The following is a 26,322-nucleotide window of genomic DNA, read 5'->3' as shown; positions in this document are numbered from 1 at the left end:
ATTTAGCCCTTTGCTTTTGTTTTCTTCTTCCCGTAATTAACAGTTATTTTGTGTGAAATAAATGGCACATGCCCTGATTTACAGATTGTATGATAAAGTTCTTTAATATTTATTAACCTTACCTTGTTACATCTTTTTCACTTTCTGAATTTCTTAAAACTTATGCTTAAGTCTATATAGCTAAAATTACTTGATTGCAGTTACATGTTGTTTTACATTTATTTTTTGATTACATATGTTTGTATTGTCTGTCTTTTTTCCTTCCTGTTAGCTTATAACCTTTTCACATTTTCTGTCCTTCCCTAATTTGAGTGAAATAATTGCATTTTTAATAGAGCAAATTTTAAAAATACCAACTTGGTAAATCAAATAAATGCAACTAAATTTTTTAAGAACATGAAAACCAAATGCCGTGTAACTTTACTAATACAATAAAATCACTATTAGGATGATATTCAGGGGATATAATGACTTGCTTATCCAGAAAGATGCTCACTAGTCTTATCATTGTCAGTTTCTACTTACAACTTTTAAAACATGAAAAAATGTAAACACTAATATCTAGATCAGTGCTGTCTAATAGAAATATCTGCATGTTGGATATGTTCTGTAACTGCACTGTCAAATATGGTAGTCAGTAGCCACATATGGCAGCTGAGCATTTGAAATGTGACTTGCGTGACTGAGGAACTCAATTTTTAATTGCTTTTAATTTTAACAATATAAATCTATATTTAAATAATGTTTCCAGAACATAAAGTCCTAACATAGAAAATAGATGGGAAATAATACTGTATATGGTAGTATGCCATTAGCTTTTGTATCTAGTAAGGCTTTGTAGTCTTATTTGGTGAGAGAATAAAAGGAATAAGAAATCCTCTATAGTACAACCTATTTCTAACATGTTTTGTTTTAGTGGAGTGAGCTTTAACACACATCAGATTATATCCTTGAAATATGAATGCAGATGATAAAAATCAATTTAACAGTCCAAAAGTCTATTAGTACTTTTATGAAGACCTTGCATTGTATATGTATACACTATATACCAGTGGGCCCCCAGGAGATTGTGGATCACAGTGTGACACTGTGTGAGCAGCTCTTGACAAAACATACATAAAATTACATTCAGACTAACAATGAGGATAACCTTAAAAGGGGAAAAGAAAATCATGAAAAAGTTAGCTTACTGTCTTGGAAATGGGTGTGGTAGGAAAAAGGAACTTTACCTTTTTGAAAAGTTATAGAGAGAACCAAATTGTAGGTGTGATTGCATGTACTATGTGTTCTGGGAGTAAAACTACATGGTTTGAATTCCAGCACTACCACATACTAGAAAAATGAAATTGGGGGAGTCCTTTAACTTCACAAAATGTGTTTTCTCATCTGTGAAATGGGGACAATTATAATGCCTACTTCACAACACTGTAAACAGGATTATAAAATATAATGCACTGAACACTGTACACATAGTACATTTTCAACGAATATTAACCATTACCATTGTTGTACACTGTGTCTTACAGAGTCAGTCTTATAACTGTGTGGTCAGGCTTAGTTTAAGAATTAAAAACTTGCTGATCTCTCACCTGGAGGAAATAGGATTAAGACCTAAGTTTTGTTCTCACCAATATGTGATAGATTATTTGAGCTGTAGATTCTTGTATAAGCTTAGAGAATTTCTTCTCTTTTTTTTTTTTTTTTTTTTGAGAATTTCTTCTTATTCTAAAATTGGCACATGTACAGATTATTTTTAATCTCCTTTTATTTTTTTTCTAAATAAACAACAAATTAAACAAAGCCTAAAGAAAATAGTAATGTATAAAGTAAAAAAAGTTCCTTTTCTGTTGCTTCCACGTATCTGCTTAGGTCTGTTTCTCTCTTATATTCATGTTGAATCTTGGCCACTCATTTTCACCACTGATAGTGTTTGCTTTTTTTATATCCTGTATCACATTTTTCTTGAGTCCTACATATATCTGTTTTTCAGATTGTAAAACTAGCTATTTATGGCATGCTGCCAAAAAACCTTCACAGAAGAACGATGATGCAAAGGTTGCATCTTTTTCCAGATGAGGTAAGTCAGTGGTCATTGATAATGATGATTTTCCTAAATTCTCAATTAAATATTTTCTCTCCTTTTGAAGTAATTGCCATAGGTTTATTTTCAATAATGTTATGTCATGTGAAATATTTTTGTATTTTTAAAATGTGTATACACACACATACACGAGGGAACTTCAAACAGTTCATGGAAAAATTTGTATTTTCTTTTACTTCTATTTTTCCACTAACTATTTGAAGTACCCTCATATATATACTGATAGTTGTTCCTATTTTAAACTATAAAATTAACCATCATCAGACTAAAAATCAAAAGTCTGTTCTGTTTTTAAGCAAAGAACTATGACCCTCTTGTTAAATTGAGGTACTCACTGATAGTTTTGTCAACTATGAAAAAAGATTGATCTGGTTCACTTTTTGTAATGACCAGTGGCCAAGCTTCTTTGAATCATGTATTAATAACTTAACTTTGGTTGCTATAAGCAGTTAGCTTTTCTCTTTAGCATAATATAATGAAATACTAGAGGTTCTATAATAAAACAGTTTAGTATAGGCTCAGACTGCCTGGGTTTGAGTCTTTGTTTCTCCATTTACTGACTGCATGTACATGGGCTAAAAACTCATTATCTCTGTTTTGTCAACCATGAAATGGACAGAATAATGTACCTACTTCATAAGCTTGTTATAAGAATTAAATGAAATACACTTGCAGAGCGCTTCTAGAAGAGGGCCTGGCACGATAAGTGCTAGTTGCTGTCATCACTGTCGTTGTAATTGTTGTCCTTATAGTTCCTCCTGGAGGAAATATGTAGAAATTCATGCCAGGATGTCAGGATATTACAATTCTTCTAGCTATTTGTGTGCTCTATTGTTAGCTTAAACAATACGTGAGTAACTATTCATGTTGACTAAATTATTCATGCTTTTATCAAAATGATTAATTCTTTGCTTTTCATAAATGAGTAGAATAATTTTCCACTATTCACTTTATCTCTAAGGTAAAATGTACAGGAGCAGTATCATCATCTAAGGATAAATGACCTTCATGAAATCATAAGAATTTAAAGACTCCTATTTCTGATTGTACTGTCACGTTTTTTAGAAAGAATAATTTCTAAAAAACACAAAAATAATAATGTTATTTATTCTAGTTACAGGGTAGTCACATTTGAGTGTGGATATTTTACATATTCATGGTAATTCTGTTGAATAGCCAATTTCTTAAATAATTTCAGACTAAAATAAATGAGCCCATTTCCCCAAAAATGAATTGGTAAATATTCAAAAGCTTGAGAAAACATTTTATTGTCAAGGCCACAGGGAAACAGACATTTATACATTCCTGGTGAGAGTACAACATGGAATCCTGGAAATTAGGTAACACAACAAAAATCCATACATAAGGAGATTCGTCCTTGATCCAGCAATCTCATTTATAGCAATTTATCCTGAAGATACACATGCATGAGATTATTATTTCCACCTTATTTATAGTAGTACAATAAGAGAAATAATGCTTATTCATAGGAAATTGGATAAACTATGCTATATCCATTCAGTCAAGTACTGTACAATTATAAAAAAAGGACATTTATTTTAAAAAGGACAAATATTTTTGTGACTTGATTAGTAATGCTTTCAAGGATATATTGTTAAGTTAATAAAAGCAAGGTGAAAAAGAAGGTAGATGTATGCTACCTTTTGTGTGCATATATACATACATACATACATTTGCAAACACTATATCTGCTTTCTGCATAAACACAGAAATAATAAATGAGAAAATGAAGTTGACTATCTGAAGTATGATTACAAAGAAATGGAAGGAATAGGGAAGCAAATGAGATTTTTAGAGAATACCTTTTAGATTATTTTTTTAATCATGTTGAAATTTTATGTATTCAGAAAATAAAATGGCAGCACCAGTAGAAAGTGAGCACATCTACTATTCAGGTCTTGTTTTCTAAGAGCTATTCCCTATTAAAAGGAACCCAGTTCTCCTTGGAGAAATGGTTGATTCTAGGTTTGGAGCAGAGAAAGAACAAAGTTATTATGTAGTATACATATGCACAAGGTTTTTATTTCTGCATTATTTGTAATAGTAAAATAATAGAAAGTAACAGAAAATACGGCAGCACTCAAAAACCAATGGAAAAATATCAAGAGAACTCAGAAACAGCTTGAGGTGGTGCCCACTGACCAAATACAGGACTGTGTGTGTCTTGAAATGAATGGTAATAATAAAGGATTACATTAAATAAAAAACAAATCTGTGAGCCCACAATGTTAGTCCAAAAATCATTTTTAATTTATTATTTCTCTTATTTCTGAAGAAAAAGCTCTTTATAGAAGATCATCACATAAAAAATGTAGAAGGAATATTGAATTAGCATATCCTGTAGCCATTGGATAAAAAGTTAATATGGAACAGCATATTCAGTTTCAAAACATCATACAACAGAGGACTTATTTGAAAGGGGAAAAGATCCTTTTACATTAACAAGTTCTGGTAGACACCACCATAACCAAGAGATCAAACAAATCATCGATACAGGACAAACTGATATTATGTGCCTCTTGCTGTGAAACACTGAAGACTTAACATAAACTAGCATCCTGCATTTCCTGCCAGAAATGCTTAACTTAAATTTAATCATGGGAAAGCACTCATACAAATCCAAATAAAAGGACATTCTGCAACATAACTGGCCTGGACTCCTTAAAATGCTAATTTTGTGAAATAAAAGGCAGGGCAGTTCTTCAGATTAAAGGGGACCAGACTAAAGAGTAAACAACATAAATAACAAACATCATAACAAAATGTAGCATGTGATCCTTGACTGGATCTTGGATTGGAAAAGAGTTATATAAGACAATATTGGAGCAATTTGGGAGATTTGATAAAAATTAGATAAAAAGTGTTTTATTGATGTTAATATTCCTGAACATGAAATTATAATGTGGTTATGAAGAACACTATCCTTATAAATAGGAGATATATGCTGAAATATTTAGGATTGAGGTATTTGCAAATCACTCTCACATGGTTCAGCCACAAAGAAAGTGTGTGTGTACATGTTTTTTATAGATAGACAAAAAGAGAGAAAGCAAATTTGTCATATATTAATGATTGGTGAATTTTGGTGAAGGTTACATTAGTATTCATTGTATTCTCACAAGTTTTTGATAGATTTTAAATTTCTTAAGTTCCAAATAAGTAGTAACAAAGTAAATGATCACCTAGCCCTTGTGTTCTGTTTTTTGTTCCTGCTCTTTTCCTTATTACCCTCTTGGGTTAACCACCCTCTCTGTAAAGAGGACTCTCAAGTCTCCATAAACACATTCAGTTAGCATTTATAGGTAACCATCTCTGTATGCAGGTTAAAGGAGGCACTTCTCTCTTTCCTGGTTTCATGCATAATGCCTGATCAAGAACTTTAATTTTGCATCAATTTTGCCCATTCTTTCAGTGAATTCCTTTATTAGGAAATTTGGAAAGCTCGTTTCAGTCAAAATTTCATCTAGCAAACGTTTACTAGGAAACCACCATGTCCCACCCTCTCAATGCTGAGTGTGTGCTTGGCAACTTTTGAAATTGTCTTTACAGATGACAGAGTGATTTTTTTAATGGTTTCCCAGAAAAGTGTGAAATATTCATAAATATCTGTCAGGTAGTCCCCTTCATAAGGAAAAAATAAGTGTCACTTAATATTTCATATCTCTAGGCACTCTTTGCTTGTTCTGATTCTATGTAATTGCTCTTGTGAATTTGAATATACTGAGGAAGTGATAATGGGGATGAGGAAACACATTATCAATAGTGTGTCTTGTGTATGTTGATTGTGACCCTGCCTATCTGCGCCATAATTATTTTTTAATTTTAATTGTTTATTATTAGCATATTCATTCTTGCAAATTGTGATATTTCTTTATCCCTTTACCTGACCTATCCCTTCCAAACCCCCTCCCTCCCTCCCTCCCATCTCTTGTATCCTTAGGTTTGTTCTCTCCTTCCGAAAGTTCAACATGTTGTTGTGGTCTTTTCTTTCTTTAATTGTTCCTTCCTTCCTCCCTCCCTGCCTGCTTTCCTTCCTAGCAGCCAGTTAAGAGTGAGAACATCCACGCCATAGTTTTTTAAAACTGTTTTATATTTTTACAAATATTATGAAAATATTGCTCTATTAGGTTTCAGAACAATTTTACAATACAATAGAGCTCTGTGATTCTAAAGCTATTGTAAAATTGTATTCTGATACTTAAGACATATTGATTGGTCAAACTATGTCTCATTTGATGCCATGTTCTTGGCCAGATATTTGATTCCCAGTTGGAATATTGTTCTATGCAAAGTACCATGCTGTATAATAATCTTTTTTTTTAAAACTTCTAAGCATGCACTGTAATGAAAAGAGAAAATTATACCTACTCTCACTGTGGAAATGCCCATAGGACACTTCCATATTTGTAGCTTACCGTTATTTCAGTAGAGTCCCAAAATTAATTTATCAGTCTTAAAATACTCTTCCCTTTCCCTGCTGCCTTATTTCTGTCTCATGGGCACATTATGAATGTTAATTATTTTAGTTACCCACAGTCTTCATTGTAACATTCCCTTTATTTAGTCTATTCAATTCCTATGCTTTCTTCTTTTAAAATGTCTCCCAAATGTTTGCTTTTTATTACCCAAATTCAGACTTTTTAAAATCTTAGATTACTGAAATAAGCTGTTTAACAGTTCTTTCTCCACCTTTTCCCTTCATTTTTCTGAACATTTGGATATATAATAGGGGGAAAGCATTTCTGAGCAGAGAGAATACCATTGATACAGGCACCAGGATTTGAGTCTAGACCAGTGCGTGAAAAGCAAGGAGTTAAGTCAGGAGCCATGGGAGTATGTGAAGAAGTGAAGGTAGAAATGGTGGGCTAACAGTGAGGACACTGTTTAGCAAAGGAGTTAGAACTTTATACTGAGAGATTTTAAGCTGAGTGGTGACTTTAAACAGTATTTTTTTTTAAATACGTAAAGTGTATTATTGTCATGGGGTTATTTATGTCATTGATCTAATGTACTTTTCTGGTATTTTCACAAGTTTTTTATTTTAAAAATTATATTGCTTTTCTCATTCTATAAACATTCATTTGCTTATTTTTTAATACTTACTAAGCATTACTGATTTATTACTAAGAAAAATATTTAAGAAAATTAAACCTAAAATTTTTTTAATGTAGGATATTCCAGAAGATATTCTTAAGAATTTAGTGGAAGAGCTTCCTCAACCACGCAAAGTACCTAGACGTCTAGATGAGTACACACAAGAAGAAATAGAGGCTTTTCCAAGACTGTGGTCTCCGTAAGTGTTTCTTTACTCCTTCTTTTCCTTCTTTTTTTTTTAAAGTTGAATTTTATATTCTCTGTGTGCTCAGACAAATGGTAAGATCCTTGAGGGTGGAATGAGTGATGAACCCATTTCTTTACTCACTTGGAAACTCTCTGCAGCTATTACCTGCGAATAAGCTCTAGGTGTAAATGTTAAAACCAAAAGTCTAAGCCTTAAGACCTTGCTGGGTAAGTGCAAGGATATTCATAGGTGCCTATAATTGTCAGAGATTTTGTTTGAGATGATCTTACTTGGAATTATCTTGGTCTTTTGGAATGAAAATAAATTGTCATTAACCTAAAACAAGGTCATTCTTAGTTTTCCAGATTGCTTTGTAAGCCAAGAATGTCATCTAATGAAAAGTCATTAATTCTGGATACTTGCAGATAGTCTTGATACAAATAGAAAAAAAAATTTTTTAAAAAGTACTTCTTGTTCTCCTCCATACAATTCCTCTACCTAAGTTCTGTAAAACTGCTAAGATTTGATATGCTGTCTTTCATCTAATTGTTTCCAGGCTTCTTAGCCTGGGATATACAGATGATGAAGCATCTAAATGTAACTTGCTCAGGCAGTCCTTCCTGTAATCTGAACTGGGTTAGGCTCCCCGTTATAGGGTCTCATTGTGTTCTTTCCATTTACTGCATTTGTTGTAATAAAATATTTGTGTGATTATCTGTTTAATGTCTGTTTCCTTTAACAGATTTCATGAGGGAACTACATGTTTGTCTTGTTTAGCACTAAACATGGTGCCTGGCACATTAAAAAAGTAAAAAGTAAATTAAAAAAGCAAATATTTATTGAATGAAATAACAAAGACATAGAATATCCTTTTATTGGCTTTTATAAGTGAAGTTAGGAAAGAATTTCTAGAAAATGTAAAGCAAAAACCTCTTTTCATTTGTTTCAAAGTATTTATCATTATCCAGAACAATCGCATTTATTTATATGCATGTTTATTACTTGTCTCTCTAAAAGCGATAATAAAAATAGGCATTAATAAGACATTTACTGTGTGCTTATGTATTAGCCAGTTTAATCCTCAAAGCAACCTTATGAGTTAGTACAATTTTTATCCCTATTTTTTATAATGAGATAATGTGGGCACAGAGAAATAAAGTACCTTGCCTAAGACCACGTAATTGTTAGTGGTGAGTTAGAGATTCAAGCCTCAAGTGACTAGCTCCTGGGTCATGCCCCTAACCACTCTGCTGGAGTGCCCCTCGTTGCACTAGAATGTCAGCTTCAAGCAGCAGGGACATTGTCTTATTCAGCACTTAGGTCCCCAACACTTAGAAATAGTACTTGGCTCATTTGAAAGAATGAAGATATGAACCCCTTTCCCTAAATATTAATTTTGAAGTTGTCATGAATAGCACAATGAAGGTTTAGAAAAATCTACACCTAAGTTCAAATCTTGCCTCTATGGTACCTAACTCTATAATCTTAAATAAGTTATTATCATTTTGAAACTCAGTTTCCTCATCTGAACTCAGTTTCTTCAGCTGTAAAAGGGAGCTAATTCATGCTTCAGAGGATTGCTAGTAGTAAGCTAATTTGTGAAAATACTTAACACACTTGAAGCGTTGACCAAGTTTTTAAAAGAATTTTTTGCTATTACAAATTCTATATCATTTTAACATGCTTGCTAATGGAGCGTTTTATGTAAATGCACTTGTATGTAGTTCTCAAATACTTGTATGTAGTTCTCAAATACTTGTATGTAGTTCTCAAATACTCAGCTTTGATAAGTTGAATACTAAGTATTTTAGGTAGTACTTGAAGTTTTGGCAGGTTACCTTCATGTAGCAAGTTCTGTAAATATAAGTATGTCGTATCTGATTTTCTTATCAAATCAAGTGAATTTATATTTCTGACCAAGAGGGGGGTGTGGTACTCTTTTTTCTTTTTAAACTAGAAATACCAAAGGTGCTATTAAATCAAATACGTGACCAAACACATATTAAGCACTTGAAGTTATGTGTCACAAATATTCTAAAAGATATTCTAAATCAGTTAAACGAGGCAGTATAGTAGTATAATAACCATTCACAACAGTTATATTTGATGTTATTATAGTAAAAAAGTAATTCCTGCTTCATTTTAAAACAAATTAGAAGGTGATTGAGTGCCATCATTATGTTAATGGAATTAGGGACTATTTTATAGTTATTTTTAAGGAGACTTTAAGAGAAACTCAGAGCCACATGATAATGTTTTTGTGTTACTACTCTGGGAATGGATTTTCCTGCCCTTTCGTTTCATTCCACATTTCCCTGTGGCAGAAATATGCATTAGACACCAAGCTTTCCTTTATGCTTTATTAAAGTTGTGATTTTTTTTCCCATAAGTAGTCACACAACATATGTTAACTCATGTAGCTAGTGACTACCTTATTGGACTATGCCGTTTCAGTTGTTTGCCATTTCATAAAGTTCTAGTATTAAATATTATATACTTTAGAATTAGAATTAAAATGTTTGATATACCATAAATTCATTGCATTGAAAATGGGATTTCTCGTTATTGGAAGGCTTGCCTTTATGAAAAAAGTTTTTTCCTCCTTTTGGAGTAGTAACCTGCTTAAAATGTGCTTTTTATTCCACCCAAAATAGCTAAGCCAAGAATATAATCTTCCTTTGGAATATAGTAACTGGAATTTATTCAAGCTAGATCTGATGGTGAATTTGCAGAGACTTGCCTGAAACAAATACACATGGATTGCACCATAAGTAAACAGACACCAAAACAGCTTGCTGTGGTTTTTGTTTCCCTAGTAATAAAACTTAAAATATGTTTATAATATAAAAATGTATGTCATGACTGGAACTGTTATTAACTTTTGGTTAAGTGTAAGTTTATTAGCTTTTGTATTACAGTCTAAAAGCTTTTTAGCAAAAGTAACAATTGTCAAACTAAGCTTTGAATCCAGTAGATGATTAACAAAATTGTTTTAATTTTAATTAAAAGCATCATTGTTGAGATTTCACTTAAATTATTTAAAGTCACTTACAAAGATTATATTCTCTCAGGCCTAATTATATTATACATTAGGTTTTCTTTTGATAGTTGTTAATTGTTTAGTCATTTAAAAAACAATGGTAGGAGATAAGGAATTAAATTGATATTTATCACAAAACTGTACATTTTCTTGAAAAAACTTAAAGCCATTTTCCATATTGCCTATTCATCTCACTTCTTATATTAGTGGATATACTTATTATATTAGTATTTTTTACATCTCATGGATACATAAACTTTGTAAAAATATGTTATGAATTTATATTTTTATGTTTCTTGATGGTACAAAGTAGTTGTGTGTTCGCTTATGTGCAAGTGGTGATTATAGGGTTTGTACTTAGAATTTCTCTTTTTTCTTTAAAGGAAAGAAAAAACACCACCACTATTTCTTCTTTACAATTCAGTTCCCTGAGATTCTAGTTTTCAAATGGTCAACTTATTTTAATACTATCAATAATTATGGGCATAATTATTACAGTTTTGCCAACACATTACAAAACCCCAATAATTATGGAAATTATAATGCTGACAGTGTAATGGATATCTTTCATTAGGTAGGCTAAAAATAAAACTTGGATCATTTTAAACTTTTTCCTTTTCAATTTTTACAAAATTCTGTAAGAGAGCTTTTCTTAGGAAAAACTATGTGATATGTGGAAAAATCAACTTGAATTGCCTTGCACGATTATTTCTCATTCATTAACTCAATAATGCTTTATTTTAAGCAGCACCCTCACCTTTGTAGAGAAACTAAGTATGGAAAGTTTTATCATCAATGAATGCTTGAAAACAAGTGTTTATAATGAAAGCCCATGTTCCTGATTTAAATACTCTTTACTGAGTGTGCTATTAGAAGTGTGTCTGCAAGGGAGAGAGGAGTGATAAGGATGAAGGCAAGGAGGTTTGAGGACAACCATGATTGGCCCTGGAATTCTCTTATGGAAGTAGGATTAGGCTTAGGCAGTTTCATAGGTAATGCCTCCAGCCCTATATAAGAAAAGTGAGGTTCCAGATGCTGGGAACATTAGCACTGAACAAGGGCCTTGGTGAGCATCCTGTTCAGTTTATAGCTGTGGAAGAGAGCAATGACCTAAGCTTAGTGCATTCTGTCTAATATAAAAGCTATGGATCCTAAAAAGCTACAGATTTTCAGTTTTACCTAAATTAATGCTCAGAAAAATTTTTACCTATGTCTTTACAAAATATGCTTCAGATGGGAGACTTTTAATAAGAGACTGAAGAAAGATTTTTACTTTTCCAGTCCAATAAGGAGCTAGGTTCTGGACAGCTTTAAGATTTTCCGTAATTCTGTGCTAGTCTGGTCATGTGGCATTATCCCCACAAGATTTAACTTAATTTGCTGCTCTTCACAGTCAGGAGTTATTAGCTGGACATGGGGACCAAGGTTACTTTCCAACTTTCCCACCCATTTCCACCATCTCAGCATTGGCTTAAACCATAGACCTCAATATTTCCAGTGCTGAGTTTTGCTGAAATTAGGTATTTTAAACTGTACTGTTCTTTTGGGTATGAACAGATCAGGACTGGTTGTTAAAAAAAGCAATCTCTAAACAACAGAAACCAGATCACTTACAAGTCCTAGCCAATATAGATTCTAACTAAAAAAGTGGTAATTGAATGTAAATTCCTTTTCATTTCAATTGAATATTTTAAACTATCTTATGGGTTTCGTTCTTTAAAAAAGCACTGTCAAACTTTTTCTGATCAGGATGGTATTATAGTACCTATGGAAATGAGTGTAAAAGTGCCATGACTCTGCCTCACTATTACCTGTACAGCTAACATCTTTACTTTAAAGAATATGTGGTATAACCAGATTTCCTGAAATGGTTTATTCTACATAATTCCATCTATACAGTGGAAATGAGTTAAAAGTCAAATTGACCTTTTATTGTTTTTAAGATTAGTTCACTGTCCAAGTTTTATTTAAATTTCTAGAATGTCTTGTAGAATAAGTATTATACTAAGAAGTATTATTTAAGAGTGAAAAGAAATAAGACCCAAGGAAGAACAAAATATTTTTGAAATTTATTACACTTATGTTATAACTAATTTTATAGATTTAGAACTGAAATGTGAATACTTAATTACTTCGAAAATAAATTACCTTAATAGGAGAAATAATATTAAGTGTCACTAATTGAACTGTAGCATAAACCATGTGCTTTATAACCTTATATTTCATTTTATTCACAATCTGACTGGATTTTTCCCACCATTTTACAATGTTAACTAAAATCTCCAAAAGCTTTTTTCTGAAATCAAAAGGAAAGTTGTTTTATGGAAGTGACCCCATTTTCAAGATAGTATAAATGTGTTGACCTCTATCATTTCTGTACTCTGAATTTAATTTTCTGCATTTTTAAGATGTGCTTTCTTCATTTCCATGGGTGGCAGTATTTTGATTCTTTAATGAGTGACAGACAGTGTTTTGCATGTGTGCAGTAAAGGATTTGCCATAGAAAACTGAGAATCACGTGAAATGTGGTGTGATTTTAACTATTTTTGAGCAATTGTAACCACCACAGAATAGGCCTTTTTTAAGTTCTATTTTTTCATTCATAAAGTGATAATATTATATTTTGAAATTATATTGTATAAAGGCGGTTTTCTGCTGGTGACGAGTATTATTTGCAAAATAGATTGTTGCTACAGAACATTTCATAGCTATGAAAATTTAGCACAGTTTAGAGAATGAATTAAATAAAGTCTTATATTAGCTAATTCTTGGAATATTATTAATCTCTTAAGTATATGCTAAGCACACATATGAAAGTTTAAAACTTCACTTCAAAGGTCAAAGTGTGTGTGTGTTATAATATATAAATTATAATATATATGACATATTATAGCTATATTATATAATATATATATTACATATGTAAAAAATATCCCTCTGTTAGAAAAATATACTTTCTAAAGACAAGGACTTTGTGCTGCTTGCTACTCTGTTCCTGGTGCCACAGCAGGACCTGACCACTCAATGTTTGTTGAATGAATGAATAAGTGAATGAATAGATGGAATCATAACCTTCCTAAAAGAGAAATTGACTTGTAACTCATAAAGTGTGCAAATTCATATTTTAGTCTTTGCTGATTACTTAAAACTTGCTTGATAACCATAGCTAAAATAGGCCTTTTTCATAGCCTGTGCTTTAATGCACTCTGATATATACAATTTTGGATACTTTGTCTAAAGAAAGAGCATGGTAATTTTGTTAAAATACAACTTAAATTTCTGTCAGGTATTGAATTTCTTTAATTTCTATGAAAAAAAAATTGATAGGTATTAGCTTTCTGTAACAGCATTTGAAATATCTTTCCAAAGATTTTCTGAAATTATTTTAGAATACTGTTATTTGCAAATATATTAACTTCATATAATATTACCTTTTATTTTAAAACTTCATAATTAGATTTTCCCAAATAAATAGTAATAAAGAGATGGAGCAGATGTCAAATATAAATTCATCCATTATCCCTCTGGCAAAAAATTAAGCCCTTCATTAAAGTTTTAAACATTTAAACATCCATAGTATAAAAAGCAATGTACTAGATGCCAGGTATCTTGGTTTTGAAAATTATTTCACCTGCTGAGGCGATTAGTTAGATTTCAACACAAAATATTTTAGGATAAATGTGTAAGCAACATAGCTTTTTTTTTTTTTTTTTTTTTTTTTTTGAAAATTAAACTTTTTATTTTGACATAATTATAGATTCCCATACAGTTGTAAGAAATAATACAGAGCATATTCTTTACCCAGTTTCCCCTTATAGTCACATCTTGAAAAACTGTAGTACAATATCACAACATGAATATTGACATGGACATAGTCAAGATACGTAAGATTTCCACCACTATAGGATATCTCATGTTACCCTTTTATACTCACACCTATTTCACTGCTATCTTTACATTCCTCTTTAATCCCTAGAAACCACTAATCTGTTCTCCATTTGCATAATTTTGTCATTTCAAGAATATTATATAAATGGAATCATGCAGTATGTAACCTTTTGGGATTGATTTTTTTTTTTTAAACTTCAATATACATTGTCGTTGATTTTCATGTCCCTTTACATGTTCCTCTCCCCCGACCCCTGCAACTACATCATGTCTGTTCACTTGTCTTAACAAGTTCAAGGAATTGTTGTGATTGTTGTGTCTTCTTCCCCTCCCCCCATTTATTTGTTTGTATATTTATTTATTTATTTATTTTTAGCTCCCACAAATAAGTGAGAATGTGGTATTTCTCTTTCTGTGCCTGACTTGTTTTATTTAATATAATTTTCTCTAAGTCCATCCATGTTATTGTGAATGGTAGTATTTCATCCTTTTTTATAGCAGAGTAGTATTCCATTGTGTAGATATACCACAGTTTCCTTATCCACTCGTTGGATGATGGACATTTGGGCTGGTTCCAACTCTTGGCTATTGTAAATAGTGCTGCAGTGAACATTGGAGAACAGGTATCCCTTTGATATGATGATTTCCATTCCTCTGGGTATATTCCCAGCAGTGGAATAGCTGGGTCATATGGTAGATCTATCTGTAATTGTTTGAGGAACCTCAATACCACTTTCCATAAAGGCTGTGCCACTTTCCATTTTGCAGTCCCACCAACAGTGTATGAGAGTTACTTTTTCTCTGCACCCTCTGGCTATTAGCCATCCTAACTTGAGCGAGATGGTATCTCAAAGTGGTTTTGATTTGCATTTCCCGAATGCTGAGTGATGTTGAGCATTTTTTCATGTGTCTGTTGACCATTTGTATGTTTTCCTTTGAGAAATGCCTATTCAGCTCCTTTGCCCATTTTTTAATCGGATTATTTGTTTTTGTGCTGTAAAGTTGTTTGGGTTCCTTGTATATTCTGGATATTAATCCTTTGTCAGATGTATATTTTGCAAATATTTTCTCCCACTCTGTTGGTTGTCTTTTCACTCTGTTGATTGTTTCTTTTGCTGTGCAGAAGCTTTTTAGTTTGGTATAATCCCATTTGTTTATTTCTCTTTTGGTTGCCTGTGCTTTTGGGGTCATATTCATGAAGTCTGTACCCACTCCTACTTTCTGCAGTGTTTCTCCTATGTTTTCTTTAAGGAGTTTTATTGTTTCAGGATGTATATTTAATTCTTTAATCCATTTTGAGTTGATTTTGGTATATGGTGAGAGGTATGGGTCTAGTTTCATTCTCCTACATATTTTTTTTTTTTTTTTTTTTTAAATTTTATTTTGTCGATATACATTGTAGCTGATTAATGCTCCCCATCACCAAAACCTCCCTCCCTTCTCCCTCCCCCCCTCCCCCCCAACCATGTCCTTTCTGTTTGTTTGTTGTATCAACTTCAAATAATTGTGGTTGTTATATCTTCTTACCCCCCCCCCCCGTTTGTGTGTGTATGTGTGTATGTGTGTGTGTGAATTTATATATTAATTTTTAGCTCCCACCAATAAGTGAGAACATGTGGTATTTCTCTTTCTGTGCCTGACTTGTTTCACTTAATATAATTCTCTCGAGGTCCATCCATGTTGTTGCAAATGGCAGTATTTCATTCGTTTTTATAGCTGAGTAGTATTCCATTGTGTAGATGTACCACATTTTCCGTATCCACTCATCCGATGATGGGCATTTGGGCTGGTTCCAACTCTTGGCTATTGTAAAGAGTGCTGCGATAAACATTGGGGAACAGGTATACCTTCGACTTGATGATTTCCATTCCTCTGGGTATATTCCCAACAATGGGATGGCTGGGTCGTATGGTAGATCTATTTGCAATTGTTTAAGGAACCTCCATACCATTTTCCATAGAGGCTGCACCATTTTGCAGTCCCACCAACAATGTATGAGAGTTCCTTTTTCTCCGCAGCCTCGCCAGCATTTATCGTTCATAGTCTTTTGGATTTTAGCCATCCTAACTGGGGTTAGATGGTATCTCAATGTGGTTTTGATTTGCATTTCCCGGATGCTGAGTGATGTTGAGCATTTTTTCATATGTCTGTTGGCCATTTGGATATCTTCCTTAGAGAAATGCCTACTTAGCTCTTTTGCCCATTTTTTAATTGGGTTGCTTGTTTTCTTCTTGTAAAGTTGTTTGAGTTCCTTATATATTCTGGATATTAATCCTTTGTCAGATGTATATTTTGCAAATATTTTCTCCCACTCTGTTGGTTGTCTTTTAACTCTTTTAATTGTTTCTTTTGCTGTGCAGAAGCTTTTTAGTTTGATATAATCCCATTTGTTTATTTTTCCTTTGGTTGCCCGTGCTTTTGGGGTCGTATTCATGAAGTCTGTGCCCAGTCCTATTTCCTGAAGTGTTTCCCCTATGTTTTCTTTAAGAAGTTTTATTGTCTCAGGGTGTATATTTAAATCCTTAATCCATTTTGAGTTGATTTTAGTATATGGTGAGAGGTATGGATCTAGTTTCATTCTCCTGCATAACGATATCCAGTTATCCCAGCACCACTTGCTGAAGAGGCAGTCCCTTCCCCAGTGAATAGGCTTGGTGCCTTTGTCAAAGATCAGATGGCAGTAAGTGTGAGGGTTGATTTCTGGATTCTCTATTCTATTCCATTGGTCAGTGTGTCTGTTTTTATGCCAGTACCATACTGTTTTGGTTATTATAGCTTTGTAGTATAGCTTAAAGTCAGGTAGTGTTATGCCTCCAGCTTTATTTTTTTTGCTGAGCATTGCTTTGGCTATTCGTGGTCTTTTATTGTTCCATATAAATGTCTGAATAGTTTTTTCCATTTCTGAGAGAAATGTCTTTGGAATTTTGATGGGGATTGCATTGAATTTATATATCACTTTGGGTAGTATGGACATTTTCACTATGTTGATTCTTCCAATCCAAGAGCATGGGATATCTTTCCATCTTCTTGTATCCTCTCTAATTTCTCTCAGCAGTGGTTTGTAGTTCTCATTATAGAGATTTTTCACCTCCTTGGTTAACTCAATTCCTAAGTATTTTATTTTTTTGGTGGCTATTGTAAATGGGCAGGCTTTCTTGATTTCTCCTTCTGCATGTTCACTATTGGAGAAAAGAAATGCTACTGATTTTTGTGTGTTGATTTTGTATCCTGCTACTGTGCTGAAATGATTTATCAATTCCAACAGTTTTTTTGTAGAGGTTTTAGGCTGTTCGATATATAGGATCATGTCATCTGCAAACAGGGACAGTTTGACTTCATCTTTTCCAATCTGGATGCCCTTTATTTCCTTCTCTTCTCTGATTGCTCTGGCTAGTACTTCCAACACTATGTTGAATAGGAGTGGTGAGAGTGGGCATCCTTGTCTAGTTCCTGTTCTTAAAGGAAAAGCTTTCAGCTTTTCCCCATTCAGGATGATATTGGCAGTGGGTTTGGCATATATGGCTTTAATTATGTTGAGATACTTTCCCTCTATACCTAACTTATAGAGGGTCTTTGTCATGAATGAGTGCTGAACTTTATCAAATGCTTTTTCAGCATCTATAGAGATGATCATATGGTCCTTGTGTTTGAGTTTATTAATATGGTGTATCACATTTATTGATTTGCGTATGTTGAACCAACCTTGCATCCCTGGGATGAATCCCACTTGATCGTGATGAATAATTTTTCGTATGTGTTGCTGTATTCTGTTTGCTAGTATTTTAGTGAGGATTTTTGCATCTATATTCATCAAGGATATCGGCCTGTAGTTTTCTTTTTTGGTTATATCTTTACCTGGTTTTGGTATCAGGATGATGTTTGCTTCATAGAATGAGTTTGGGAGATTTGCGTCCGTTTCAATCTTTTGGAATAGTTTGTAAAGAATCGGTGTCAATTCCTCTTTGAATGTTTGGTAAAATTCTGCTGTGAATCCATCTGGTCCTGGGCTTTTCTTTGTTGGGAGCCTTCTGATAACAGCTTCAATCTCCTTTATTGTTATTGGTCTGTTCAAATTTTCTACGTCTTCACGGTTCAGTTTTGGGAGCTTGTGTGTGTCCAGAAATTTATCCATTTCCTCCAGATTTTCAAATTTGTTGGCGTATAGTTGTTTATAGTAGTCTCGAATGATTCCTTGTATTTCAGATGAATCAGTTGTAATATCGCCTTTTTCATTTCTAATTTTTGTTATTTGAGTCTTCTCTCTTCTTTTTTTTGTTAGCCATGCTAATGGTTTGTCAATTTTATTTATCTTTTCAAAAAACCAACTTTTTGATTCGTTGATCTTTTGAATTGTTTTTTGGTTTTCAATTTCATTCAGTTCTGCTCTGATCTTAATGATTTCTTTCCGTCTGCTAACTTTAGGATTGGATTGTTCTTGTTTTTCTAGTTCTTTAAGGTGAAGTGTTAGGTTGTTCACTTGCCATCTTTCCATTCTTCTGAAGTGAGCATTTAATGCAATAAATTTTCCCCTCAATACTGCTTTTGCAGTATCCCACAGGTTTTGGTATGATGTATCATTGTTTTCATTAGTTTCAATAAACTTTTTGATTTCCTGCTTGATTTCTTCTTGGACCCATATGTCATTAAGTAGAATGCTGTTTAATTTCCATGTGTTTGTATAGTTTCCAGAGTTTTGTTTGTTATTAATTTCTAGTTTTAATCCATTGTGGTCTGAGAAGATACATGGGATAATTCCAATTTTTTTGAATTTATTGAGACTTGATTTGTGACCTAATATGTGATCTATCTTGGAGAATGATCCATGTGCTGATGAGAAGAATGAATATTCTGAGGTTGTTGGGTGGAATGTTCTGTAGATATCTGCCAATTCCAATTGGTCTAGAGTCTTGTTTAGATCTTGTGTTTCTCTACTGATTCTTTGCCTAGATGATCTGTCTAATATTGACAGTGGAGTGTTCAGGTCCCCTGCTATTATGGTATTAGTGTCTATTTCCTTCTTTAGGTCTAATAGAGTTTGTTTTATAAATCTGGCTGCTCCAACATTGGGTGCGTACATATTTATGATTGTTATGTCTTCTTGATGGATCAGTCCTTTTATCATTAAGTAGTGTCCCTCATTGTCTCTTTTTATGGTTTTGAGTTTAAAGTCTATTTTGTCAGATATAAGAATAGCCACTCCAGCTCGTTTTTCTTTTCTGTTTGCATGGTAAATCTTTTTCCATCCTTTTACTCTTAGTCTGTGTGAATCTTTATGGGTGAGGTGGGTCTCTTGTAGGCAGCATATAGTTGGGTCCTGCTTTTTGATCCAGTCAGCCAGTCTGTGTCTTTTAATTGGGGAATTTAAGCCTTTAACATTAAGAGTTGTTATTGAAAGGTGTTGATTTATTCTTAGCATTTTATTGGTTGTTTGGTTGTCTTAGGTGTCTTTTGTTCCTTGCTTTCTGATTTACTGTTTGGTTTCTTTGTTTGTTGGTTCCTTAGGTTGTAGATAGTGTTTTTGTTAGCTTGTTTTCTCTTCATGAATGCCATTTTTATTGTACTAGCGGGTTTAGATTTTTCTTAGGTTTTTATGGCAGTGGTAGTTATTTTTCAGGAACCAAACCCAGTACTCCCTTGAGGATTTCTTGTAAGGGTGGTCTTGTGGTAGTGAACTCCCGCAGTTTTTGTTTGTCTGAGAAATATACTATTTGCCCCTCATTTCGGAAGGATAGCCTTGCAGGGTAGAGTATTCTTGGCTGGCAATCTTTGTCTTTTAGTATTTTGAAAATATCATCCCATTCCTTTCTAGCTTTTAGGGTTTGTGATGAGAAGTCTGATGTTAACCTGATTGGGGCTCCCTTATAGGTGATTTGACGCTTCTCTCTTGCAGCTTTTAAGATTCTCTCTTTGTCTCTGAGTTTTGCCAATTTGACTATGACATGTCTTGGAGAAGGCCTTTTTGGGTTGAATACGTTTGGAGATCGTTGAGCTTCCTGGATCTGAAGATCTGTGATTTTTCCTATACCTGGGAAGTTTTCTGCCACTATTTTGTTGAATATGTTTTCAATGGAATCTCCATTTTCCTCCCCTTCTGGAATACCCATGACTCGGATATTTGAGCGCTTGAGGTTGTCTGATATCTCTCTCAGATTTTCTTCCATGTCCTTGATTCTTTTTTCTTTCTTTTTGTCTGCTTGTGTTATTTCAAACAGCCCATCTTCAAGTTCAGAGGTTCTCTCTTCAACTTCGACAAGCCTGCTGGTTAAACTCTCCGTTGTGTTTTTTATTTCGCTGAATAACTTCTTCAGTTCAGCAAGTTCTGCTACATTTTTTTTCAGGACATTGATTTCCTTGTATATTTCCTCTTTCAGATCCTGTATACTTTTCCTCATTTCATCATGATGTCTAGCTGAGTTTTCTTGTATCTCATTCAGTTTCCTTAGAATTATCACTCGAAATTCCTTATCAGTTATTTCAAGGGCTTCTTGTTCTATAGGATCTAGAGTATGAGATTTATTAACTTTTGGTGGTGTACTTTCTTGATTTTTTGTATTTCTGGTGTCTTTTTTTTGGTGTTTATTCATTGTGGCAGGGGGTTTCACAGTCCACCGGTTTAAGACTAATGACTAACTAGGATGTTGCTGTGGTTGCCAATTTGGTATGGCTCCCGCCGTGACTGCTCAGTTGGCCTCTAGTGTCTTGTGTGTGTGGTTGCCTCGGGTCTTGGGCTTCTCCGGGGATCCACCTTTCTGGTCAGCTTGTACTCTGCTGGGCTGGTGGATCACGTACCACAGGGTGTGTGATCTCTGTTGAGCTTTCACTTTCTGTACAGGACTTCTCCCCGTTCAGTGTGCTCTGGCCCAGGCTGTTAGATCGTGCAGTGGCGACCCCACCGGGTGTGTGGTTTCTGTCGAGTCTCCGCCTCCCTGGCCGCACGTCTCCCCCCTCTGTGCACACTGTGCTGGGTTGGGACGTGTCTTCTGCACCCCTCGTCTATCAGCTGGGCCTTCAAGACCCTGCTCAGCACCGCCTCGCCCAGGAAGTCTACCAGGTTTCTGCTAGGCACAGACGACCGGTCTCTCTGGGTGCCTTTGTAGCACTGTGTAGATCTTTCTCGGGTCTTGTTCACCTTTGTATCCCCCCGGTATAAACCGAATCTAGTGCCCGCCTGCAGCCTGCTCTCCAGCAGGTTCAAGCAGACCTGGGAACTCTCCTACCACACTATTCCCAACCAGAAATTCGTTAGGCTTTTTTCCAAACTGGTGGTCGCAGAGATGGTATCTGCCTCCCAGTAACAGGAAGTTTACTGGGGCCGGAGTCCAGGGTGTGGTGGAGTGACAGTCGGCCCGCCCGTACTTCCTAGCCCTCCCAAAACTGGTCGGGACGCCCCACACCCCCAGCCCTGCCAGAGAACCGTGGAGGGAGTGGGAGAGGAGGTCGGCCCGCAGGGTCCGGAAAGCCCCGCGCCAGGCCAAGCAAGTGGGAGGGCTCAGTGATGGCTGAGCAGGGCGGAGCTGCCCGCACCTGGGAAAATGGAGGCAGCACCGGGGCAATGAGTGGCCTGGTGGTGCAGGCGGGGAGCCGCGTGGGCATCCACCCCCCGAACAGAGCTTTGCCAGGGATCACTCACAGTGCTGTGCCAGGTCGGGCGCTCGCTCTGTCTCTGGTTTGTTGCCTTCCGTGTTCTCGGCGCTGCCGCCTCGGGCTGTTCAGTCGCGGCGCCGCTCGGGCGCTCCCAGGAGTCTTCTTTAATGCCGGCCTGAAACCTCGAATCCTGGATAGGGCAGCTGGCCGCCTTCAGTGCGGCCCCAGCCTCCGGGATCCTGGCTGCATCCACAGCAGCCCTGGCGCCGTGTTCCCTGTTTCAAGACTCGCTTTTGCAGCTAAGAATCAGTTCTTTTCCTGCTCCACACTTCAAAGCTGTTGCCTGTAAATGAGGTAGCCTCTCCTGCCGGGGGCAAAGTGGCGTTGAGCCCCCACGACCGGCCAGCAGCAGTAGTCCTCCCTTAAGAGATGGCCAGAGAAAGGTCCACAAGTTTCCCGGCTGCCTGAGGCCCAGTGGCCACCTTTTCCACCTCAGCTACTCCGCGCCAGCCGCCGCAGCCGCCGCCATCTTGAAACCAGCCTGGGATTCTTTATCCTCCTACATATTAATATCCAGTTTTCCCAGCACCTTTTGCTGAAGAGGCAGTCTCTTCCCCTGTGTGTAGACTTGGTGCCTTTGTCAAAGATCAGATGGCTGTAGGTGTATGGGTTGATTTCTGGGTTCTCTACTCTATTCCAGTGATCCATGTGTCTGTTTTTATGCTAGTACCATGCGGTTTGGGTTATTATAGCTTTGTAGTATAGTTTAAAGTCAGGTAGTGTTATGTATTCAACTTTATTTATTTATTTTTTTTTTTGCTCAAGATTGCTTTGGCTACACGTGGTCTTTTGTTATTCCATATAAATGTCTGGGTAGTTTTTTCCATTTCTGAGAAAACTGTCATTGGAATCTTGATGGGGATTGCATTGAATCTGTAGATCATTTTGGGTAATATGGACATTTTCAAAATGTTAATTCTTCCAATCCAAGAGCGTGGGATATCTTTCCATCTTCTTGTGTCCTCTTTAATTTCTGTCAACAGTGGTTTGTAGTTCTCTTCATAGAGATTTTTCACATCCGTGATTAACTTTATTATAAGTATTTTTATTTTTTTTTGGTGGCTATTGTAAATGGGCTAGCTCTCTTGATTTCTTTTTCTGCATGTTCACTGTTGAAGTATAGAAATGCTACTGATTTTTGTGTGTTGATTTTGTATCCTGCAACTTTGCTGAAATCATTTATCAACTCTTAAGAGTTTTTTAGTAGAGGCTTTAGGCTGTTCAATATATAGGATCATGCCATCTGCTAACAGGGACAGTTTGACTTCATCTTTTCCAATCTGGATGCCCTTTATTTCCTTCTCTTCTCTGATTGCTCTGGCTAGTACTTCCAACACTATGTTGAATAGGAGTCATGAGAGTGGGCATCTTTGTCTAGTTCCTGTTCATAAGGGAAAAGCTTATCGCTTTTCCCTGTTCAGGATGATATTGGCGGTGGGTTTATCATATATGGCTTTAATTATGTTGAGATACTTTCCGTCTATACATAACTTGCAGAGAGTCTTTATCATGAATGAATGTTGAATTTTGTCAAATGCTTTTTCAGCATCTGTAGAGATGATTATATGGTCTTTGTCTTTTATTTTATTGATGTGGTGTATCACATTTATTGATTTGCATATGTTGAATAAACCTTGCATCCCTTGCATGCACTTGATTATGGAGGATAATTTTGTGTATGTTTTGCTGTATTCTACTAGCTAGTATTTTCTGAGGATTTTTGCATCTATATTCATCAAGGATATTGGCCTGTAGTTTTCTTTTTTGTTGTATCTTTGTCTGGTTTTGGTATCAGGGTGATGTTTACTTCATAGAATGAGTTTGGGAGAATTGCTTCTGTTTCAATCTTTTGGAATAGTTTGGAGAGAATTGGTATCAATTCCTCTTTGAAGGTTTGGTAGAATTCTGCAGTGAACCCATCTGGGAGCCTTCTGATAACAGCTTCAATCTCTTTTATTGTTATTGGTCTGTTCAGATTTTCTATATCTTCTTGGCTCAGTTTTGGTAGTTTGTATGTGTCCAGAAATTTATCCATTTCCTCCGGATTTTCTAATTTCTTGGCATATAGTTGTTTATAGTAGTCTCTAATGATTTCTTGTGTTTCTGAGGTATCAGTTGTAAAATCATCTTTTTCATTTCTAATTTTTGTTATTTACATCTTCTCTCTTCTTTTCTTAGTTAGCCTTGCTGAAGGTTTGTCAATTTTATCTTTTCAAAAAACCGACTTTTTGTTTCATTGATCTTTTGTATCATTTTTTGGGTTTCTATTTCTTTAAGTTCTGCTCTGATCTTAATTATTTCTTTCCATCTACTAACTTTGCGTTTGGATTGTTCTTGTTTTCCTAGTTCTTTAAAGTAAAGTGTTCGGTTGTTTACTTGCCATCTTTCCATTTTCCTGAAGTAAGCATTTAATGTGATAAATTTCTTTTGCAGTAATATCCCACAGGTTTTGGTATGATGTGTCATTATTTTCATTAATTTCAAGAAATTTTTTGATTTCCTGTCTAATTTCCTTTGGACCCATATGTCATTAAGTAGAATGTTGTTTAATTTCTGTGTGTTTCTGTAATTTCCACAGTTTCGTTTGTTACTGATTTCTAATTTTAATCCAAGCATAATCTAAGAATTCAGTTCCAGTTAATATAGTGTTGTCATATGTGAGTTACCAATTTTTGAATAACCTAAATGCAAGTGACATTGTCTCAGTACTAAAGATACTTGGACCATAATTTAGTCTTCTTTGATGATCAATACCAAAGGAATTTCAGTATCCAGCCTCATTACAGGTTATCATCATCATTAAAAGTTAGTTATTATTGTATCAGAAAGGCATAAAACTGCCTGTTAATAAAGTCCTCTGATTGGTAAAGAGCTAGGAAAGATACCATGTCTCAAGAAGTCATCTCTAGCTAAGAAGGAAGTATGTTTGTTACCTTCTGTTAGACACAGCACACTATTAGAAATCTCTTCTTTTGCTTTCCAACATCTTCAGATAGTTGTCTCCTCTGTATTATGAATAGCTCTGTCTGAGATCTGAGATGAACCCTTGCTAGTCGGTGTGGGCCATTACCTAGCATGGCATCACATGGGAGCTTGGTAGGAATGCAGAATCATGAGCCCCTCCACAGGCTAAATGAAATAGGAATTTGCACTTTGACAAGAGCCCAGGCAATTTGTATGCCTACTCAAGTTTGACCCAAGTTAAATAGCCCTCCCCTCGTCTTTCTTAATTATCTTGCATTTCCTCCTTTTAGTGGAAAAGGAGTAAGCAATATAAATGAGTTGTATGTGTGCTTGCTTTTCCTTGTGTTTGAGAAAGAGAAATAGAATCATATTTGGTGCAAAAACCTCTCTTTTTCCTCCTAGGGGAACTTCCTGAAGCTATATAGTATCATTAATTGACTCTAAAATGAGTTGATGTTTTTAGCTATGCCAGCATCTAAAGTATCTAGCCTCTTGGCCATGATACTATTTTTCCCCCTTGGAAGCAAATTAACAGTCTGCAAAAGATCCTGATTATTTGTCAGTAGGAGGAGGAAAAGATGTTTGCAAACAAAGTGGCATTTTCAAGGCAGTCACTATACTCTAATGACAGATATCTCACCAGCCATCCACTATGTGCTGGGCACTGTGCTAGTCTCTGGGAGTATAAGATCAATATTGGGACCCTGTCTTTGAAGGAACTGGCAGCCCAATAGGAGTCATATAGAATAAAATGGTACTTACAAGTGCTGGAATCAGATGGTCTATGCTCAAATCTCTGCCATCCACTTCCTAGCTGTGTGTCCTTAGACAAGTTACTGAGCCGCTCTGAGCCTCAGTTTTTTCACTGTGAAATGGGTTTAATAATAGTGTCTTTCTCACAAAGCAGTTGTGAGGATAAAATAAAATAATTCACATGAAGTAGTTGTTACACTTTGTGGCACCTAGTAAGTACTCAGCATGTGCTATTTACAAGTAAGAGCCAGTATATATTCTGAAAAACACTAATAGAAGTATGCGTGAAGTTCTCTGGCAGTCCCAGAGAAAGGAGCCCTGTGTGAAGAGCTTGTCAGAAGATAGAACCTTTGAGGTGGATTTTGAAAGATTAATCAAGTTTGCCAGGCAGAAGAAAGATAAGAGACATCCCTAGTAGTGGAAATTTCAAGTACTCAAGTCCAGAATGTAAAGGTTTTTGTCTGGGCAATAGCAAGCAGTGTAGAGGCACCAGGATGTAGGAAAATAGGGTGTAGGAAGAACGACTTAGAAAGATTAACTGCAGCCATGTCATGAAGGATCATATGTTTAATTCGGAAGTATTTGAACTTTGATAAAGCAAGAGGGGGCTATTGAAGGTTTTTAAGCAGG

At 35.2% G+C, this 26,322-nt stretch overlaps 1 protein-coding gene across 3 annotated transcripts in view; it reads left to right on the top strand.

The window, feature by feature from the left end:
* MRPL13 (mitochondrial ribosomal protein L13) overlaps positions 1-26,322 on the top strand; it is a 49,359-nt gene that overhangs the window by 20,533 nt on the left and 2,504 nt on the right. For 2 of the 3 annotated variants that reach the window (XM_063080006.1, XM_063080005.1), the window contains exons 5-6: positions 1,991-2,077; positions 7,294-7,415. In XM_063080006.1, coding sequence (XP_062936076.1) covers positions 1,991-2,077; positions 7,294-7,415 — 209 coding nt within the window. The remainder of the gene's footprint in view (positions 1-1,990; positions 2,078-7,293; positions 7,416-26,322) is intronic. The other variant, XM_063080007.1, reaches the window with a different exon arrangement.

This window comes from Cynocephalus volans, chromosome 15, assembly GCF_027409185.1.
Source record: "Cynocephalus volans isolate mCynVol1 chromosome 15, mCynVol1.pri, whole genome shotgun sequence".
NCBI classification, from domain to species: Eukaryota; Metazoa; Chordata; class Mammalia; order Dermoptera; family Cynocephalidae; genus Cynocephalus; species Cynocephalus volans.
This window is presented reverse-complemented; position numbering and strand designations above follow the sequence as displayed.